The sequence below is a fragment of the Ambystoma mexicanum genome, chromosome 10, assembly GCF_040938575.1.
Source record: "Ambystoma mexicanum isolate Mex_15411 chromosome 10, UKY_AmexF1_1, whole genome shotgun sequence".
NCBI lineage: Eukaryota > Metazoa > Chordata > Amphibia > Caudata > Ambystomatidae > Ambystoma > Ambystoma mexicanum.
In genome coordinates this window covers 1,304,584,647-1,304,602,471 of record NC_090932.1, presented here as the reverse complement: position 1 = coordinate 1,304,602,471, position 17,825 = coordinate 1,304,584,647, and the positions used below count along the sequence as shown (strand labels likewise).

The window sequence follows — 17,825 nt, the reverse complement described above, 5'->3', positions numbered from 1 at the left end:
CTTGCCCTGCTACGATTGTGCATTGATCTTGAAAGGTCATAGAAAAGTTTGTTGTGCAGTGTCTAGATCTACCTAGACGAGGCCAAGAAAGAATACTGCCTTGTTCTTTGCGGAGGATGCCGTTACACTGGCAACTTCACCTATGGGTTTAAGGCGTACCTTAGAATGCTTTACCAACAAATGTCAACAGCTGAGATTGGAAATCAATAAAGAAAGGACCAAGGCAATGGTATACTGGCATAGGGTCCTCCATACACTGTAGCTTGAATATCGAGATTGAGGGTTGAAGGTTGGAACAGGTTACCTTCTTTAACTACTTTGGTATTAGATTTACTGAAAATGGCTCATGGACAGCCCAAGTGGTTAAAGCATGTGCTATATTGGAAAAGAACAGTGGTGGCATAAGGAGGTTTGCAGCTCGACATGGTTGGGGCGGGGGGTAATAAACCCAGCAATCGAGATTTATAAGCTCCAAGCTACATCCCCTCCCCTTTACAGAGCCGAGATCTGTGGATCCGACAGTACCGAGTCATTAGCTCTAACAGAAAATACATTTCTAAAATCCTTAATTATGCTTCCTAAGAGTTCCCCGAATGCACCGATCTACATGGAGTGAGACCTGTGGCCAATAAAGGATCTTGCAAGTATAAAACCATTCTTCTATTAGGTCAGGATCTGGTGAGCCCCGGGGTTATTGATCCGGTCATTACAGGGAGGCCAAGCTTAACCTTGGTTTACGCATGTAAGGCGATGGCCAATTGCTTTGAATTTAAAAGGCCTCTGGCAAAACGCGACTGAGATGAGCAGTGAGTAACAGCAGAGTAAAAAAGGCTTCTGTACCAAGCAAGAAAGTGTATGGAGGATGCTTGCATCCAATTGAGCACGAATATGTTGTACTTGAGAAACAATCAAGATTTTGGGTTTGAGCAGTATCTTGACAATCTCGCCATCCTATGTACGAGCACTTTATATTGAGTTCAGGATGAACACGCTAAGGGTGGCCAAAGAAATTGCAAGGTTTTAGCTCTGCCCTGTATCCAGCATGTGGCAAGGGCGAAGAGTCAATGATACAATTTATGTTGCTTTGCGACAGCTTAAGTGTGCTGAGGGGAACAAATCGGCTGCTTATATTTAGAGCTTTAAACATAAGACCTATGGAGGAAGCAATTACTTCCTGTAACATTCACCAGTGATCTGAATATCGTTCACTTTGTATTCAAGTACATCCATCGATTAGGAGATCCCTGTTGATCAAACACTCGCTTTCTGCTAAAACAGACATTAACCTGGGATCTTGACCTCAAATGCTGCAGTTTCGGCTATGCTCTGCCAAGATGTCCATCTACAAGAGGCAGCATGAACCAATGAATAGTCTATATTGCTTTTTTCCAATTCTTTTTAATTGGATGTTTTATTAATTGTAAGCATTGTAGCTGTAATTTATATAGTGCCTTTTCCCATTTGTATGGCCTCAACACACTTTGTGGTAGTAACGCCCTCGGGGACCCAAGTCCAGGTATGGGAACATTCCCAGAAAAGGCAGTGCATTTGTGCATTTGGCCAAGATTAGGAAATAGGAGGGCTGGCTAGGCCCCAGTAAGCAACCCAAGAAGTCAGGCATCTGGACAGTTGCAGAAGGAGGTCACGACAGAGCGCTAGTGCAAGAGACTCAATATGAACCCATCTAGACCGACACATGTCGTAGGCTGTCGCTGTATTATAATGGCAGAGGGTTTTGAGGCAAGTCTGGTGTCAGGTGAAAGCGATTATGTGTCCAGCTAGAACGAAATTGTGTGGAAGGATAGCCGTGCCTGCAGCAGATGTCCACCAAAGTGGTGAGTTTATACATGCCTTAAACTCAGATGGAGCTCATCTTTGATGTCGCTGTGTCATCCGATCGTCTGTGGGGGGGAAAAAACAGCTACCTTTGTAGAGTTTTCTAGGCACTATGGACAGTCTACCCTCAAGTCTGCCAAGCGCAATAGACTGTCCTATAACACCTTCTAGGCAAGACAGACAGGCTACCATAAAATATAGAATAATAGTATTCTCTAAACACGATAGACAGGTTGTCTTTATAGTCTAAATATCTTGCAAGTTCTGTAAACGCTACCAACAGGAATCTACAAAGTGTGATATCAAGGATACCTGTATATAACCAGTGTGCATTACAATGGCTAACTTAAGGATTTATTACTGCAATGGAGGGTTACCAGCATAAGTTAGCCCGCTCATTATGCTCGAATATCTAAGGCGCAACACGAGATGTCCACTTCCAGATTAATCTAATGCCACTCACTGCCCACCCTTCGATCTATCCAACTAATACAATTCTTCAAAGTGCAATAGGTGTGCTAAATTTACAGAATTTGTTTAATGCAGTGCATGTCCTGACCTTCACAATTCATTAAAAGCAGTAAAAGTGTTCGCTTTCACAGTTCATGTGTAATGTGTGTTTCATCCTACCCAATTCGTTCTAAATGCAATAAAGGTGCCAGCCCGCACAATTACTTCTAGGTGTAACTTAATGTCCAGCCATCACAGACTTGCTTTAAGATTGAAAATGTATTTTGGGATGCTGCTTTTATGGTTTTATACTGAAATAAGCTGATTAAAAAGAAATTCTAGTCATGGCCGACAACCTCCATTATAGGCACATTTCGAAACAGGGTCAGACTTTCTGCATGAGAATGTGTTGCTTGCATCTATAAATGGATAGTGAGCTGTAGAGCAAGTCACTTCATAAAAAGTGTGAAAAAATACTGCATGCATGATGCCTAAACAAACCCATGTATGGTTCATAGGCTTGTTTCCTCTGCGCCCACAAAAGAGACCACACAGGAAATGACACACACATTAGGCCTCTCACATGGAAAAGGAGGGCAGCAGAAGGTGTAGCATGACAGATAAGCAAGTCTGGCAGATGGGGGTTCGGGAGGGAGAGAACCAGCAAAAAAGAAGGGTATGGGCAGGTGTGAAGCGAGTCTCCAAGGAGTAGTGCTAGAGATAGCTGTTCACCAGTCAGGTGGGGTGGGCGAGGCAGGACCAGGATGCAGGGGGTTTGGGGCATGTGGGGAAGCAGCCCCCCACAGCCGATGAAGATAGGATGTCTGTTGGTTCCCTGTTACAGGCCACTTCAAAATATGAGCAACATAAAAAAGGGTCTTTAGGCACAGCCTCTAGCGGATGACCAAGAGAAATGGAACCAACAAAAAGACAGAGGGTCCACCAACTGAACATGCAATATATATATATTTTTATCCTACCCTAAAGCAAAACGATATGAATCACAGTTTAACCTCCCGTTAACCACCCGTTCCCCTTTATGTTACTTTCTGGGACTATCCCAGCCCTAACTTGCATATGCAGGTTTCTCACAAAACATACATGAATAGAACACATTCAAGAATTTTTTATATAAAATACATAGACCTAGACTCTAAAACAACCTCAGAAAAAATGTATCCTACCACAATCCCAGCCCTAAACGGCACTGCAGCTTGAGCACTAAAACAAATCAAGTCAAGACTTCCAGACTTTTGCTGATATGGTGCACATATTAGCACAGTTAAAACCCAAAAAGATTTATTTCCACTTCCAGCTTGCGCGGCTAAGGGTCTGGCATTGGAGATTGGTCTTTTTATGAAAAATTGTATTAATAGATCACTAGAGCAAGGTATGGTGCCTCTAGATATATAAAAAAAAAACGTATTACACCACTTCTGAAAAAGTCGAATCTAGATATAGCAGTTTTGCTGAATTATCACCCGATTGCTGGTATTCCATGGCCGGGCAAACTATTGGAGAAGGTTGTTGCTAACCAATTGCAGACCTTCGTGGAAAAGGAGCTTTTGCTGGACCCTCTGCAGTCAGGCTTCAGACCTAGATTTGGGACCAAGGCAGCACTCCTGGCAGTGCAGGATGACTTGTTGGAGATCGCAGATAGTGGAGATCTTTCACTACTTGTAATTTTGGATCTCTCCGTGGCTTGCGACACCATCAGCCATTCTATATTGCTCAGCAGCTTGAAGGAAATTGGCAACGTTTCTGATCATGCCTTAAAATGGTTTGCCCCTTTCCTGTCTGATCGCCATCAGCAAGTGAAAAGGGGGGGGGGTTTATTTCAGATCCCACTCACATTGGATGTGGGCTACCTCAGGGCTCTTCCCGCTCGCCTTTACTTTTTAATCTCTACTTGCGGCCGTTGATGAATATTCTGAAGAGGCATCGGATCAATTTTCATTCATACGCCGATGACACCCATGTCTTCATCAAAATGAGGCATGTAGAACAGACATTTCTTAGGATTAACCATTACTCAGAGGAGGTCAGTCGTCAATGGATGTCAGCAAACAAGCTGCAATTAAATCCAAAACAAAGGGGGTTCTGGGAGTCTCTCTATCAGCACGAACACAGTAACTCGTGGACCCCTTGCTCACTGTTCTCAGAGAGGCACAGCTCCACCTCACTGATGATGCCCAACAAGACTGAAACACGTGTATGGGATTACTGTTGGTACTCTTGTTCAGAGGAGAATTGCCTAGCATTTCGGTGCTGGACTGCACCTGGGACGGAAAAAGACTGATATGCAGGGATATTTCTTCTCTGTGAAAGGGACAGTGAGCTAAAGACTTGGTTGAGACTCTCCCAGGGGCCATCCACCCAAGAACAGGTCATTGGGCTGTGTTTGTGCTTGTAGAGAGACTCCCAGACCTCCCCTTTGTTTTGCAATTAAATCCAACCAAGACTGAGTTTGCCCTGTTTGGACCACAGCATCTTCTCAGGGCAGGGAATTGCTCCCAGGATTTCCACTGTTTGGGGGCGGATCTTAAATTTGCCAGCAAGATAAAAAAAAAAAATCTTAGATGTATTTGGCAAAATAACCTTGGAAGTGAAAGCCAGGTTAGTGCCAAGGTTCAGGAAGTTTTTTTACTCCTTTTGTATGCTACATGTCTTGCCATATGTTCCCGAGCAGTGACCATGCCATGGTGGTGGGGTCACTGGTAAATTCACATCTGGTCTATTGCAATAGTCTTCTTGCTGGAATTCCCGCCAAACAACTGAAGAGATTGCAAAGGGCCCAGAATGCAGCATTAACTTGTGGCCTGAAGAAATATGATCATGTCTCTGCTGCACGCTGCTCTCTTCACTGGTTGGAAGTGGAAGACAGGATTACATTTAAGATTGCCTGCCTCATATAGAAAAGCCTTAAGGGGCTAAACCCAGCCTATTTAGTAAATAAGCTTAGTCAACATCAACCGTCCAGGCTACGGCGTTCAGGGGTTAAATTGTTGTTGAATATTCCCCATTCTCGATGTGCAACTAGGGTTGACAGGAGACTTGCTGTCTATGGCCCTCGGCTCTAGAATAGCATCCCCTGAGAAATGAAGTCCTTGGAATCACAGCTCTAAAACCTTCCTTTTTAAATAATGTGACCTCTAGATGCCCCATCTCTGCTTTTGTCCCTCCTACCAGTTGTACTTTTTCCCCAATTATTTATGTATCTTGTGCTCATCTCTCGATACCATCTGCGCCTCTATACGATTCAGTTTGTCCTTGTGTGCGTTTATAAATAATTCAAATCAAATAATGTTGCAATGTGCTTGGACATTCACATATGGCTGGAGTGTCCTCTGTGGTCACAGGCAGGAAGTTCTGCCCCGAGCTATGTGTGCCTACCGTTACCATTGTTGCAATAAAAATGGGGCTGTGTACAACATGCAGCATTACTAACTTGTGACCAAAAGAAAAAATGTCACGAGTAATGTTAAAACAAATGTAGTGTCAAACAAAATGTGAATAACTAGTGTAAACAATTGATCTGTACTGTCTTTTTTTAACAACAATGCCACTTAGTGGACCTGAACCAATAACATGCATCGATAACAGAGCCTACTTGTCAAGTGGAAATAGATGGAAAATGTGCTGAAAAAACGTGTTATCCTGGACAAAAAACAACTTATCTCGGGTGGTAGTATTTCCACATCCCTGCTACACCTTAACCAAGGAGATCTTTGTGGGCACAGAATGATTCTACGTCAGCAAAAGAGCAGTTTTTAGCCGTGCCTTTTGGTCCACACAGACCACAAAACAAAATGGCCAGGAACACAACTTAATGGCTACTATTTAGATGTATTGTGCTACTAATTTGGCAAAAAGGGCTACAAGTGTGGTGTAGCTGAAACCGAAGAATAGCGACCAGTCTTCTCCCCAATACACTTTCAAGGTGATGGGACAAAAGTGCTTTTAAAGCACCGCATTTTGGCCCCATGTGATTCTGACCGCCACGTGCGATACTACAGGAAGCACATCAGGATATGGGTTGGAGTGACAGGCATGGGATTTCAGATAAAGTCCCTCTAGTCACAAAAAGTCAGCTGAAGAATCATGGCAAACAGTTTGGGAGGGAAACAACCAAGTTAGGAGACAGGAACCCACAAATATAATTATGCCCCAAACCACCACTTTACAGAGCACCCAGGCAGTAAACTCACCCACTTCAAGGCATGGTATAAAAATAAATACTAGAGAAATATTTTAGATAGACACTGCTGAAAAGAAAAGGCTCTGAACACTAGGGCTGGTTCATAGTTTTCCAATGCACACCTTAAAAAAAAAAAAGCATTTTCACAATAGTGCATGCCCAACATCAACAGTATCTGTAGTATAGGTCATGTAATCATCCATCAAGGACATGGACAGGAGTTTTCAATGTACCTGTACAGGCATGCCTCCACTCAAAGGGATGAGCACAAACAAGCTTTCCCCAGGGATGACCCCTTTATTATACGGACCATGCAAAGGTGAAAAAGCAAAGCAGACCGGTGTCCTCTGACCTACCAGAGCAAATGTGACCTGGCCATCCTTATCAGCCAATCTCAGCTAATCTCTCCCAAAAGTAGCCTCCCTCCCCCAACCCCCCACAGCATTTCCCTTAATTTATCCCAAGATCAAATGGCGACCTCACCTTGAACCGGCTGCCGTCCTCCTGGATAAAGTAATAATCAACAGCACTGATCAGTCGCTTATCTTCATCCAAAACCTCATTCTGAAAGACAAACATAAATATTCAGTAAGTGCAACATCTAAATGCCTTTGCTTCAAAACCTTTCCAAACCATCCCTGTGACACCACACAACAACCTAACAACCAATACCTAGGGGCACAAAATATGCACTCGCCACTAGCTGTTGGCTAGTGAAAATTGGCGAGTGAGAGTTAACTAATGAAATGCTAGGTAATTCTCCTCTGAACAAAAGTACCACCAACAATCCCATACACCTTGTATGGTGTTGTCAGTGAGGGCAAGATGTGCCTCTCCAAGCAGTGAGCAAGGGACCCACTTTTTGAGGAGATGGTTTCCAGTGCAGGTGACAGTCTTGAAACTCTTCAGTACCCAAGAATCAGTAATACTTTAGCAGATCGCGTTGGTTTAGATATAGATTAAAAATGTATTAGGAGCTGGTCATCACTCCATGGCTGCTAAAATGAGAACCTATCCTCCCCAAATGTACCACAGAAAGTAGCAGAAGCACTTTGGGCCATCAAGAAACCAAACAGGTCTGCAGACTTTGAGGCCTGTATTATGACACCACATCGGACGTTTCTAAAGGAGATTGCCAGCTACGGCCAAAGAAACAGAATGGTCACTAAAGAGCAGTAGCTTAAATCAATGCCCTTCACAAGTCTTAGAAATGCAGAATATGCGGTACCTCAGACCATATGAATCAATTTTTGCTTTTGCAGTTTCTTGCACTTTACATTTATAGGGATAAATGTGCAACTCCAAGAAAATGCAAGCTAAATGAGTGGTCTTCAATTGACCATCTTTAAGTGAGATGTTGGCTTCTGCTGCTGGGTGATTAAATACTCCTGCAAATTTACATGTGCAACTGAGGTACGATAACTGCAGCTTACGCGGTATGCATTGTATCTCTTTAGCATCCAATATGCCATCAACGTACACACACCCCTTCAAGCCTGGATTACCAAGAGCCATAAACTGTGTTCAACAGAACAGTGTACCATTCATAACCAGTTTACTATACCGGGCCAAAAAAGTAGGATTGTATTGGTCTAAAAGTGAAAACGGTCATTCATGAGAAATAAGACAATGTCATGATAACTATTGTTTGCCACAGGGTGAGACTAATGTGATATACCAACAACAGATTCTACATTCTCATTTTTTTACTCAATGTAAACTCTGAATTGTAGTTTCTATTGGTTTTGGTGTTTTCTACCTTTCATGTCCTACACTTTCCACCTTATCAAATACTACTCTTAACATGTCCTTACTCCGTGAAAGTTGAACGTTTGAAAACATCTGTACCCATTATAATAATTATTGATTTCTTATGTAGTGCTAAACACCCATAGGTCTCAGAGCGCTGAAATAACATAAGACATGATCCCACAGAGTGGTACTCAATTTATCGACCTCGGAAGGATGAAAGGCCGAGTTGACCCTGCCAGGATTCGAACCTGCCACATTGGGCTGCGCACAGATATCAGATATTCGAAATTCTGCAACAAAGTTGAGGATCATATGAGCTATTCCACATAACTTTCAGGGATACCATTACCCTTGATCAAGATAAAACATACCAATACAATATCCTCAGATCCCATTACCCTTAACTGTGAGATACAATTTAATAAAAATTGAGGATTTTACACCTATACAGCAAAAGTATGTCCTTATCCCTGAATAAATGCCAACGTCAACTTTATCAACTAGATGTCATGCATTTTTCGGAAATTCCGATCTTTCGCAAGATATAGGTTTATCTCTGATATACCAACTATTCCTCTATCCATATTCGATTCAGGTATTTGTGTTCCCATGAAGGTTTCATCCTTGTGTCGATTCTCTTCTGTTCATTTCGGAGGTATGGGTCACATCATCCCTCCCCCATGTTTCCGCTCTGCTTTTTCGTTTGCTTATGAAGAATCTTTACTTATCTTGAAAGAAGGATGCGTTTATTGTGCCTCTATTTTAGTTTATTTATAATCCTTCACTATATAGTCAATAGGGCATTTCACTAAATATCGCTCTAATTCGGATTGTTTTCACACTTCTTGAGCAACTAATATTGGGAGATCTTCCAATGTTTAATGAAGATTAGTCCTGCTAATAGCGCAGGGAGTCTTGATTCTATTAAAGAAGAGGAGGCGCGCATTATACTTCAACTTTTTTATTTATTCCGTTCTCCAGCTCAGCAAATCTAACATTTCCAACTAACCTTTTTAAATGAACTACATTTCCCTTTAAACTGAGTCCTTTCTGTAGTCTAGAACGTGTCCGGTCACGTGCCCATAGTCCTTCCTGTTCCTTCCTTCCTCCTCTTCGAATGCTCTTAACTACACTCCAACTTCGTGAATTCTCAACATGTAGAACCACAGAGCCCTGTCCCTTCTTGCTGAGCTGCCCTGTTGGCTCTCCTTTTGTGTTGGGCCGATCTCCTTAACTTGCGCTCTCTCTAGCCTGGCTCAATTGCTCTACTGGTCATCTATCAAGATACAAAGTTAGTACACATTAAACGTCTCATCCCCTCCCGTGTATCTGGGTGGGAAAGTAATGCTCGCCTTCTCATCTTTACTAGAATCAGGACTCCCTGCGCTATTAGCAGGGGTAATCTTCATTCTATGTCAAGACCGCAGGAGAGCATTATGCTTGTTCAAAGCTTCTCGTCACTGCCGCTGCTACTGATGCACAGGCTCAAAGAAAAAATGTTCTAAAAGTATCATCGCTGGCCCAGTCGGCCGCTTGCAGAATCTCTTGTAAACTCGCTCCTTGCGCCAGCCCTTTTGGAGGCCATTGCTCCCCTCACGGAATGCACCCCATACTTGGACAGATCTACTCCAGCTAACTGCATTACTTTGCACACCAATCTGGCTATGGTAGCTGTCGCTACAGCTTTATGCAGTTTCCTACGTGCCATTAGCAATTGCATTGTTCCTGCTGCTTGCATTTCTGCTGTTCTACTCGTACTCTCTTATGCATGCCGCAACGCACCACTTGGAGTGATTGTGCAGGTAAGGAAAGGATATTTATGAGGAACAAGTATTTGCCCTCCTGACCAAAATGAAGGTGACTCGCTTAGGTCCGTACGTCTTCCTGTTCACGTCTAGTACTTTAACGTCTGCTACTCTTGGGCATGATACCAAGCATAATAGCATAGCTAGTTTCCCTGACAACTGTTTCAGGGACAGATACTTTTTCGCGGGCCAGCTGGCGAGAATTCTCAGTACCAGTCACATCCCAAAGCTGTACGTATTTTGGTTCTGGAGGTTTCCTGAACCGGACTCCCTTGATGAGACATCACTGCTGCTTTCCCTCCCACAGGAATGCCGTCGATGGGCAAGTGTCCCTGTGCAAATGGCGGATCTGTACACTCCTATAGTTCCAAAAGCTTTTCTGTCCTGCAGCAGTTCTGCCAGGAAGTTCAGGAATACTACTACAGGCGCAGAAACGGGTTGAAAATGTCTCCTCTTGCACCACCGTGACCATCTACTCCAAGCTGTGTCATAGCTCCGTCCAGTGGACGCAGCCCACGATTCAGCGAGGAGTCGTACAGCTTGTGCCGAAATGCCTGGGAGTGCCCATTGTCTCCGGCTATCTTGCATGCCATTAGTGGGAGTGTCCCTTTCACTCTCAAAGGATGAAATTACCCAACACGGTCCAGGTTCCCCTGCTGGTAGTATTCTCAGGAGGTCCATCAACTCCATCTAAGTCGGGAACCATACTTGTGATTTCCATATCGGTGCCACTATGATCAGTCTCGTTACCTCCCTGCGAGCTTTCGCCAGTACTCTGCTCATTATTATGTATGGGGGGGGTGGTAGTGCAGGTTCCCCCACCAGTCCAGTCTTGGAGGAAGGAGTCTGCGCTTCCTGCTTTGGGTCTAACCTCCAGCTGAAGTATCTGCTCTTCTGAGCGTTTAACCTGTATGCGAATAGGTCAGTGGGGAAAGGTCCCCGCAATCCTATCCGCTTGATTACTCGTACATCTAGCTTCCAGTTGCTGGAATACGATCAATGTCTGGAGTTCCAGTCCTGTACTACATTGAGCTTTCCCGGAAGATTATTCTGCCGTCACTGAGGACTCCGATAAGAGGCAATAGTGCCAGAAGTCCTTGGCTAGCTATGCTAGGAGTCTCGACTTTGTTCCTCCCAGGTGGTTGATATATCCGACTGCTGAGATGTTTTCCATCGTCAGTAGAATGCAGGAGTTCACTTTGTCCTTTGTGAAGGCTTTGATCGCGAAGGATCTGCCAACAGCTCTAGGCAGTTTATGTGCAGCCAGAGCTCCTCTGAGCTCCCATCTTCCTCCTGTTTGCTATTTCCCACAGCGGGCACCCCAGCCAGCCCTGCTGGCATCTGACCCTCATCAGGTCAGGCCGGTCTCCGAATATGGCTTTCCCATTCCAAGCGTCCATATTCTGCAGCCACCATTTCAGCTCTGTTCTGGATTCTGCATCTAGAGGAACCGTTTGATGGCATTTTAGCCCCTGTTGTAGGTGCTTTATTTTTTCGTCTTTGCATGGCTTGATAATGTAAGGGCCCTGGAAATATTGCTTTAATCGATGCTGCTAGAAGCTAGACTATTCTCGCTAGTGTCCTCAGCGATATCACGCTCTTGCTCAGGCAGCTCCTGATCTCGCTCACTTTCCTGGCTGCCAATTCCAGTGTTGCTGCCTTGGTGTCTATGATAAACCTGAGGAAGTCTATTCTCCTTTGTCAGGATAGTGTCCGATTTCTCCAGATTCACTAGGAATCCCAGTGACTAGAGTAGCTTTTTCACCCATTTTGTCTGATACTGGAGTGTCTCCCTGTTGCTTACTAGCAGCAGAATGTCTTCCGGTAGATAAACATACAGATCCCTTTCTCCCTGATCGCTGCTGCCATCAGCCTCATGAGCTTCGTGAAGGCTCATGGTGCAGATTCTAGCCCAAAGGGCATCGTCGTGAATTGCCAATTTTGTTCGTCCTAGGTGAATGCTAGAAAGGGTTGGTATTGTTCCTGAAATGGTATTGGGAGATCTGCGTCTTAAGTCGATCATTGTGAGGCAGTCGCCCTGCCGTAGTGTCTTGCGGCTGGTGGATTCCCTCCAACTTGAAGTGATAATATGCCACCGAGCTTTTGAGCTCTTACATTTATCACGGGTCTTACTTTCTTTCCTGGTGAACCTTGGTGTCATGGTGCAGGGCTCGATAGCTCTCTTCTGCGCTAGTTGCTGAAGTTCACTGTGTAAGATTATTCTCGGTCTGAGCCATGTGTATCAGAGGGGGAATTTGGCTCTGGTTGGACTCTTATGAATTCTAGCTGCAACCCTTTGGCTGTCTGCAGCACCCGGCGTTGCTGTTCAGCGCACGCCAGTTTTGCCACAATTCCCTCGTTCTCCCCACCTAGAGGTGGATTTGTAATATGGCTCATCTGTGGGGAAGTTCTGACCTCTCCCCGGTCCCCTTCCTCGGCATCCTCACGGCAATCTGCTTCTCGTGGGTAAGAAGGCATCCCGTTTATTGTCCCAGCAGTGGGCTCTGTTAGTTTGAGGTGTTCTTGTGCCTTGATAGCGATGGGCGCTCGACCTCGGTAGCAGCAGATCCCGGTAAAAACTCTGCTTGGAAATTTCTTCCTAACAAAAGCCTGCACCTTTTCCAGCGAGATAGATGTTCCTACGAGTCTCCCCATTTCTTTTCCAAAAATGGAGACCTCGTGTTGCTTCTCCTGCCTCATAAGAGGCTAGGTCCCCTAGTTTGTAATCAATTTTCAACAAGACTCCTCTTCTCCGCTCTGAGGAGATAGGCAACAAACTGCAGCAAACTGCACTAACAAGCACACTGCTCTCTGCGCCCAGTAATGTTTTCCATCAATATTTTTTTATTCATGGGGACATCACCACAGCCCTCCTTGCTGTCACTCCCCCGCCCCCACCCCAGCCCCTAAAGATCCCCACCCTATGCCTTTACTCTTAATGGTATCCAGTCGCATTTACATTGTTAATCGCCCAAAAAAGACTTTTATAAAAATAATGTTTTTTTGCTCTCTATTTTACAATCTAGGCTTTTCACAATGAAAATATCACTGCACACCATCTCCCAGAATCCCCCTCCAACAGAGGGAAAACCTGGAGCAGATCTGTGAAACAACTACGGATCCAAGATCAGGAAGAGGGGAAAAAACAGAATCATACCACTTTTTCCAACCTCAAAATGACATTTATGAGGGGCACGACTCCAATATAACAACCAGGTTGACAAAGAGAAGTGCCACTTTCCCCTGTACTACAACCAGACAAAGCTACAGGGAGATTTGAGAAAATGTACATGTATGCTACAACTCCAACAGAAAATCTCCTGCATCCAACACCACCATTGAAATCAATGGGAAACACAACCAACACCACAAAACACAGGACAGTTTGGATAGCCAGAAGCCTAGTAGTAGTGCATACTATACAGCAGGGTTCAGTAATGTTTGGCGATCATCAATTGTTGCTAGCTAGATGTCTGTTCAATAGACTGTTGTTTAAACACTTATTGTATGCCTAATGGATTACACTAGTAAAAACGGGGACATTGCAGATTCGATTTAATACCAAAGTGTTTCTATGCTGTTAATGGATTTCATATACCGGCTTGGACGTCTAAAAAAGCAGGCTTTCATTCATTTTGAATGTAGCCACAGGGATGTGTATTCAGATGGGAGTGATGTGGCAGGTATTGGTACCCTCTGGCATGCGCAACTTGGTTTGCCTCATTAGGATTTACGTGTTTTCACTGCAACTTGGGAATGATGTCATGGGTGGGACAATTTTAAAATGGTCATTGCAAAATTACTGGGTTTGGAGGGAGGTTCATTTTTGGGACAGCAACGTTAATGTTCGATATCTAAAGCATTTGCCATTTATGCTCCTGAATCAGGTCAGGTCCCACCCACGAGAATGGAGAATACATGGTCATAAGGCTAGGAACATTACTAATTATAATCGATAGCCTGTCAATGTATGCAATTATGCTGCAAGAGACTCACTAACGAATCTCAGAATTTATCATTTGAGAAACAAGGGTTCGAACTGGTATGTTCACGGCATGTGCCTCAAATTCTAGGGGCGTGCTGACCTGGAGTCATCCATTTTTTGACATTAACTCCAAATTCAACTGATATTGCAGACAGCGAATAGGTCAGTTTCAGGTAATATTCACGGTCATAAACTAACACTTGTGATCTTGTATGCCTCCCCCCCAATATTGACATTTCCAGCTCGTTTCCACTCTTGCAGACTAGAATCATAATCTGCTGATAGCGCTTGGTTTGAGTGATGATACAATTCTAGATTTAAAAAAGGTCTAACATGAGATCTTTTCTGCTAAAGAGGTATCCCAAATAAGGTCATCTAGGGAGGGTTGATAACTGGTGCCATCACAAACATAACATCGCAGATAATACTTTTCACTCCTCAGTCCAGGGCATGTATTCTAAAATAGTACTGTGGTGTCACCAACTACGTTTCACAGTACTTCATTGAACACAACCCAACCATTCCCTAATCATGACTAAAGGATAAACTCCATGGCAGTACAAGTTGATGGTACCGACAGATATTGTATTTCTGAGTAAATTAGGGACTCATGGTGTGCCCTTTTCTAAGAATAATTTGGGATTGGTTCCCAAACATGCCAAGGATGCATTTAAAAACAGGTATCAGACGTATCTGTATAGGCACTGAAAATGGTTTATAAAACTATCTGGCGAGAGGAGACCAATCTATATTTGTAAACGGACAATGCGAACACGAACAACTGTACCAAACTCCAAGACATTAAGCTTACTCCCTATATATCCTTTACTGCTGTAGGCAGACACTTTGTATGAACCCATAATGGCTCAGAGGTAGAGAGAAGGAGTGATGTAAATAGTGCAGTCTAGGCTAGTCCAGAGTGATCACAGTCCTTTGCCCATTTTATCATTGGGGGATGAGCAAGGTGTTTTCTGATGATACCAATAGGTGGTTTAAGAAGATTTTGTATCCATCATTATATGCATATCGAGAAAGGTTGTCAGGTCCAGAGATCGAACAAGTTGCTTCGGTCCAAAGTTGCAGATCTTGATATGCCCATTACTATGCAGGATATACTTAAAGTCATTGACAACCAAGGCCATTTATTACAAATACAGTGCACTGCTTGCCTCAAGGCTATTGGTGTTATGCACAGTTTTGCCAGCTCTCTCCCTCCTTCCCTCCCTCTTGGAAGGTAGTGCTAAGAATCCTGATAAAACATGGTTTACATGCAGCATCCAACTTGTCAACTTAGTTTGAACTCTGAAAGGTTTGTTTTGCAGAAGTGAGCTCTTTTGAAGCAGGAATTCAGATCCCATTGTGCATCCACTTTGATTTATGCTTAGGAGAGTTAATGGCACGTGTGTGTGTTTAGTCAAGACACTGCCCAGTTACCAAATTACAAAAAAAAGATACCTGGAAATGTGAGCTTTATAGTGGTGATTCAGGCCAAACTCATGGACTGTACGTTTACGATGCCTACGGCAGCTCAATGACTTTCGGCAGAGCATTAGGCTCCATGAAGATGGTCTACTTCTTTAAGCAATCGATCAAAATGGTGCTTTGTTCATAACAGAAGATGGATCTGTTGAATGGTTGTGGCTGAGGATTGTTCACATTGAACAGAGGTTCCGGATTTCAACGTGTTGGGACCACGATTTGACAGGATTGGTTTCCCTTGTAGTCTAGTTCATCTTATTACACAAAGAATTCACTCTGGAGCGTTTCAGGATTAAATTGGTTTCATTTTCCCAGTAGCTATCATAACAGTCTCAAGAACTAAGAATCCAACAAGGATTTCACTGCACGCTCAAATACTGTTTTTACTTGTTTTAATTCATTACTTTAGTTTTGCGTTTGGTTACTTGTATTCGCGTTAGTTGCAGGTGAGGGTGCCTGGCCTTGCTGTTTGGGATTTCCAGGGTCTGCCTGAAATCCCCTTCTTTTTTACCATCCCCCCCCCACTCACGGCTGCCTGTGCAGTCCGCTCGCCATTGTCATCTGAGCTTTACCTGGATTGGGCAATTGCAATACAATGTGTTATGTAAGTTGAAAGCGTAGGCATGTACACCGCAACCATGCGCAGCAGCTGCTGGCCAAAGTTGATCTCATCTGCACCCACCCATGTCCCAGCCGGTGTCTGGGCATCCCAATTTTTGGCGTCACCGAAAGATAGTAGCTCGTGAATACGTAGTTGCTCTTTGTGCCTAAGAACCAGATACGGTGCGCTGGCTCCCGGGCAGGAGGAATGGCCCAAATAGGTCTCCCTTATTCGTCCTCCTATGTAATGCCGGCTCCTTGGTGCAACATAAATTTGATATTCGTGATTTACTTTCCACCCACAAACCTGATCTCTTTTGCGTCTCAGAAACTTGGTTATCAGAGACTTCAGGTCCCGATTTAAATCCTGCTGTTCCAGTATCTTATTCTATTTTGGGAGCTAATCGGGACGCCGCCCATGCGTCGGGTGGCACATGTTTAAAAAAAAAAATGCATTCTTTAAAATTGGAGTCCCTGTTAGTTCGGCTCTCTTTCTCCCCTACCATGATGATTATGTTTTAGTCATCTATCGTTTCTGAATCCCAAGGCTCCTCCTTTCCAGCAGCCACACTGCAGTTGAAATACCCACATCTGTTTATATTCAGATATGTTAACCTTTGGGTGGACGATCCCACAGATACCCAAGCAGCAAACATATTTACTATGGCCGATCTTCGTTTTGTTCAATTTTGTTCTGGTTCTACACATTTATTAAGTCATATTTTTCAGAGGATGGGAGCATGGTGGTTCATTCTGCCATCCCAGTTGAATGGACTGATCACTATATGGTACCATTCTCCTGTCTTATTCCTACTGTCTCTGGTAGCAAGAGATCCATGTGTTTTTCTTCCCATGCCTGGTATCATGTTGGTCGCCATTATACATGATCACTATCACTGCCCCATGTCCGTATCAGATGCGGGCCCACTTTTGGCCTTGCATTCTGCCTTTGGCATATCAGCGGACAGTTTAGTGCCCATAATTCTTTAATTTTTTTTTAAATAAACACAAAGAAAGTCAACTAAACTATCTGTGCCTTGGTTTACGCCTCATTTTAGAGCCCTCAAACTCGTCAAACCTATCTAGATATCGGTCAAAGCCGCACTATACAAATTAAAAAAAAAATATATCAAATTAAAGTAGTTTGTGCAGACCTTGGTGTGAAATTCAATTATTCAGAGTACTAAGACGGTTAAACTGAGGGCTGTGCCGTTAAAGTCTTCGGAAAATATGTCATTTTTCCTGGCTGAGTTTCCTTGGACCGAGGCTGTGTCTGCTCTTTCTAGAAGGGGAGACCGCAGAGAAAGGTAGCTGAATCGGTCAGTCTGATTTTACTATAGAAGCTATAGTCAGAGCACTGTTAATTTGACATTGCGGAGTATAATTAAGGGAACCACTGGATGGTGGAAAGAGATGAGGACACAGGACTCATTGTTTTGGTTACAAACCTTTATCAAATGAAAATAGGGGTGGAAAATACCTCACTATCCCTAATCTAGGAAGCATTTCCCTACCTCAAACAAAACTACTGGGTCTGTCATTTGTCAAGATGTCTCAAAGTAAACATATGTCCTGTGCAGGCCTTCAGATAAGGTGCGTATAAGGCCTTTTTACGCATGAAAATCTTGTAAATACACCAGCCTTATTATTATTTTTTTTTTTTAATTACTTGTATATAATCAAATAAGATTTTTACAAGAACATCACCAGCTTTATTATT

The 17,825-nt window shown here is 43.6% G+C and overlaps 1 protein-coding gene across 2 annotated transcripts in view; it reads right to left on the bottom strand.

Moving 5' to 3' along the window:
- Positions 1–17,825, bottom strand: part of POLE (DNA polymerase epsilon, catalytic subunit) — an 867,587-nt gene that overhangs the window by 790,422 nt on the left and 59,340 nt on the right. For both annotated transcript variants that reach the window (XM_069619327.1, XM_069619326.1), the window contains exon 3: positions 6,968–7,048. In XM_069619327.1, coding sequence (XP_069475428.1) covers positions 6,968–7,048 — 81 coding nt within the window. The remainder of the gene's footprint in view (positions 1–6,967; positions 7,049–17,825) is intronic.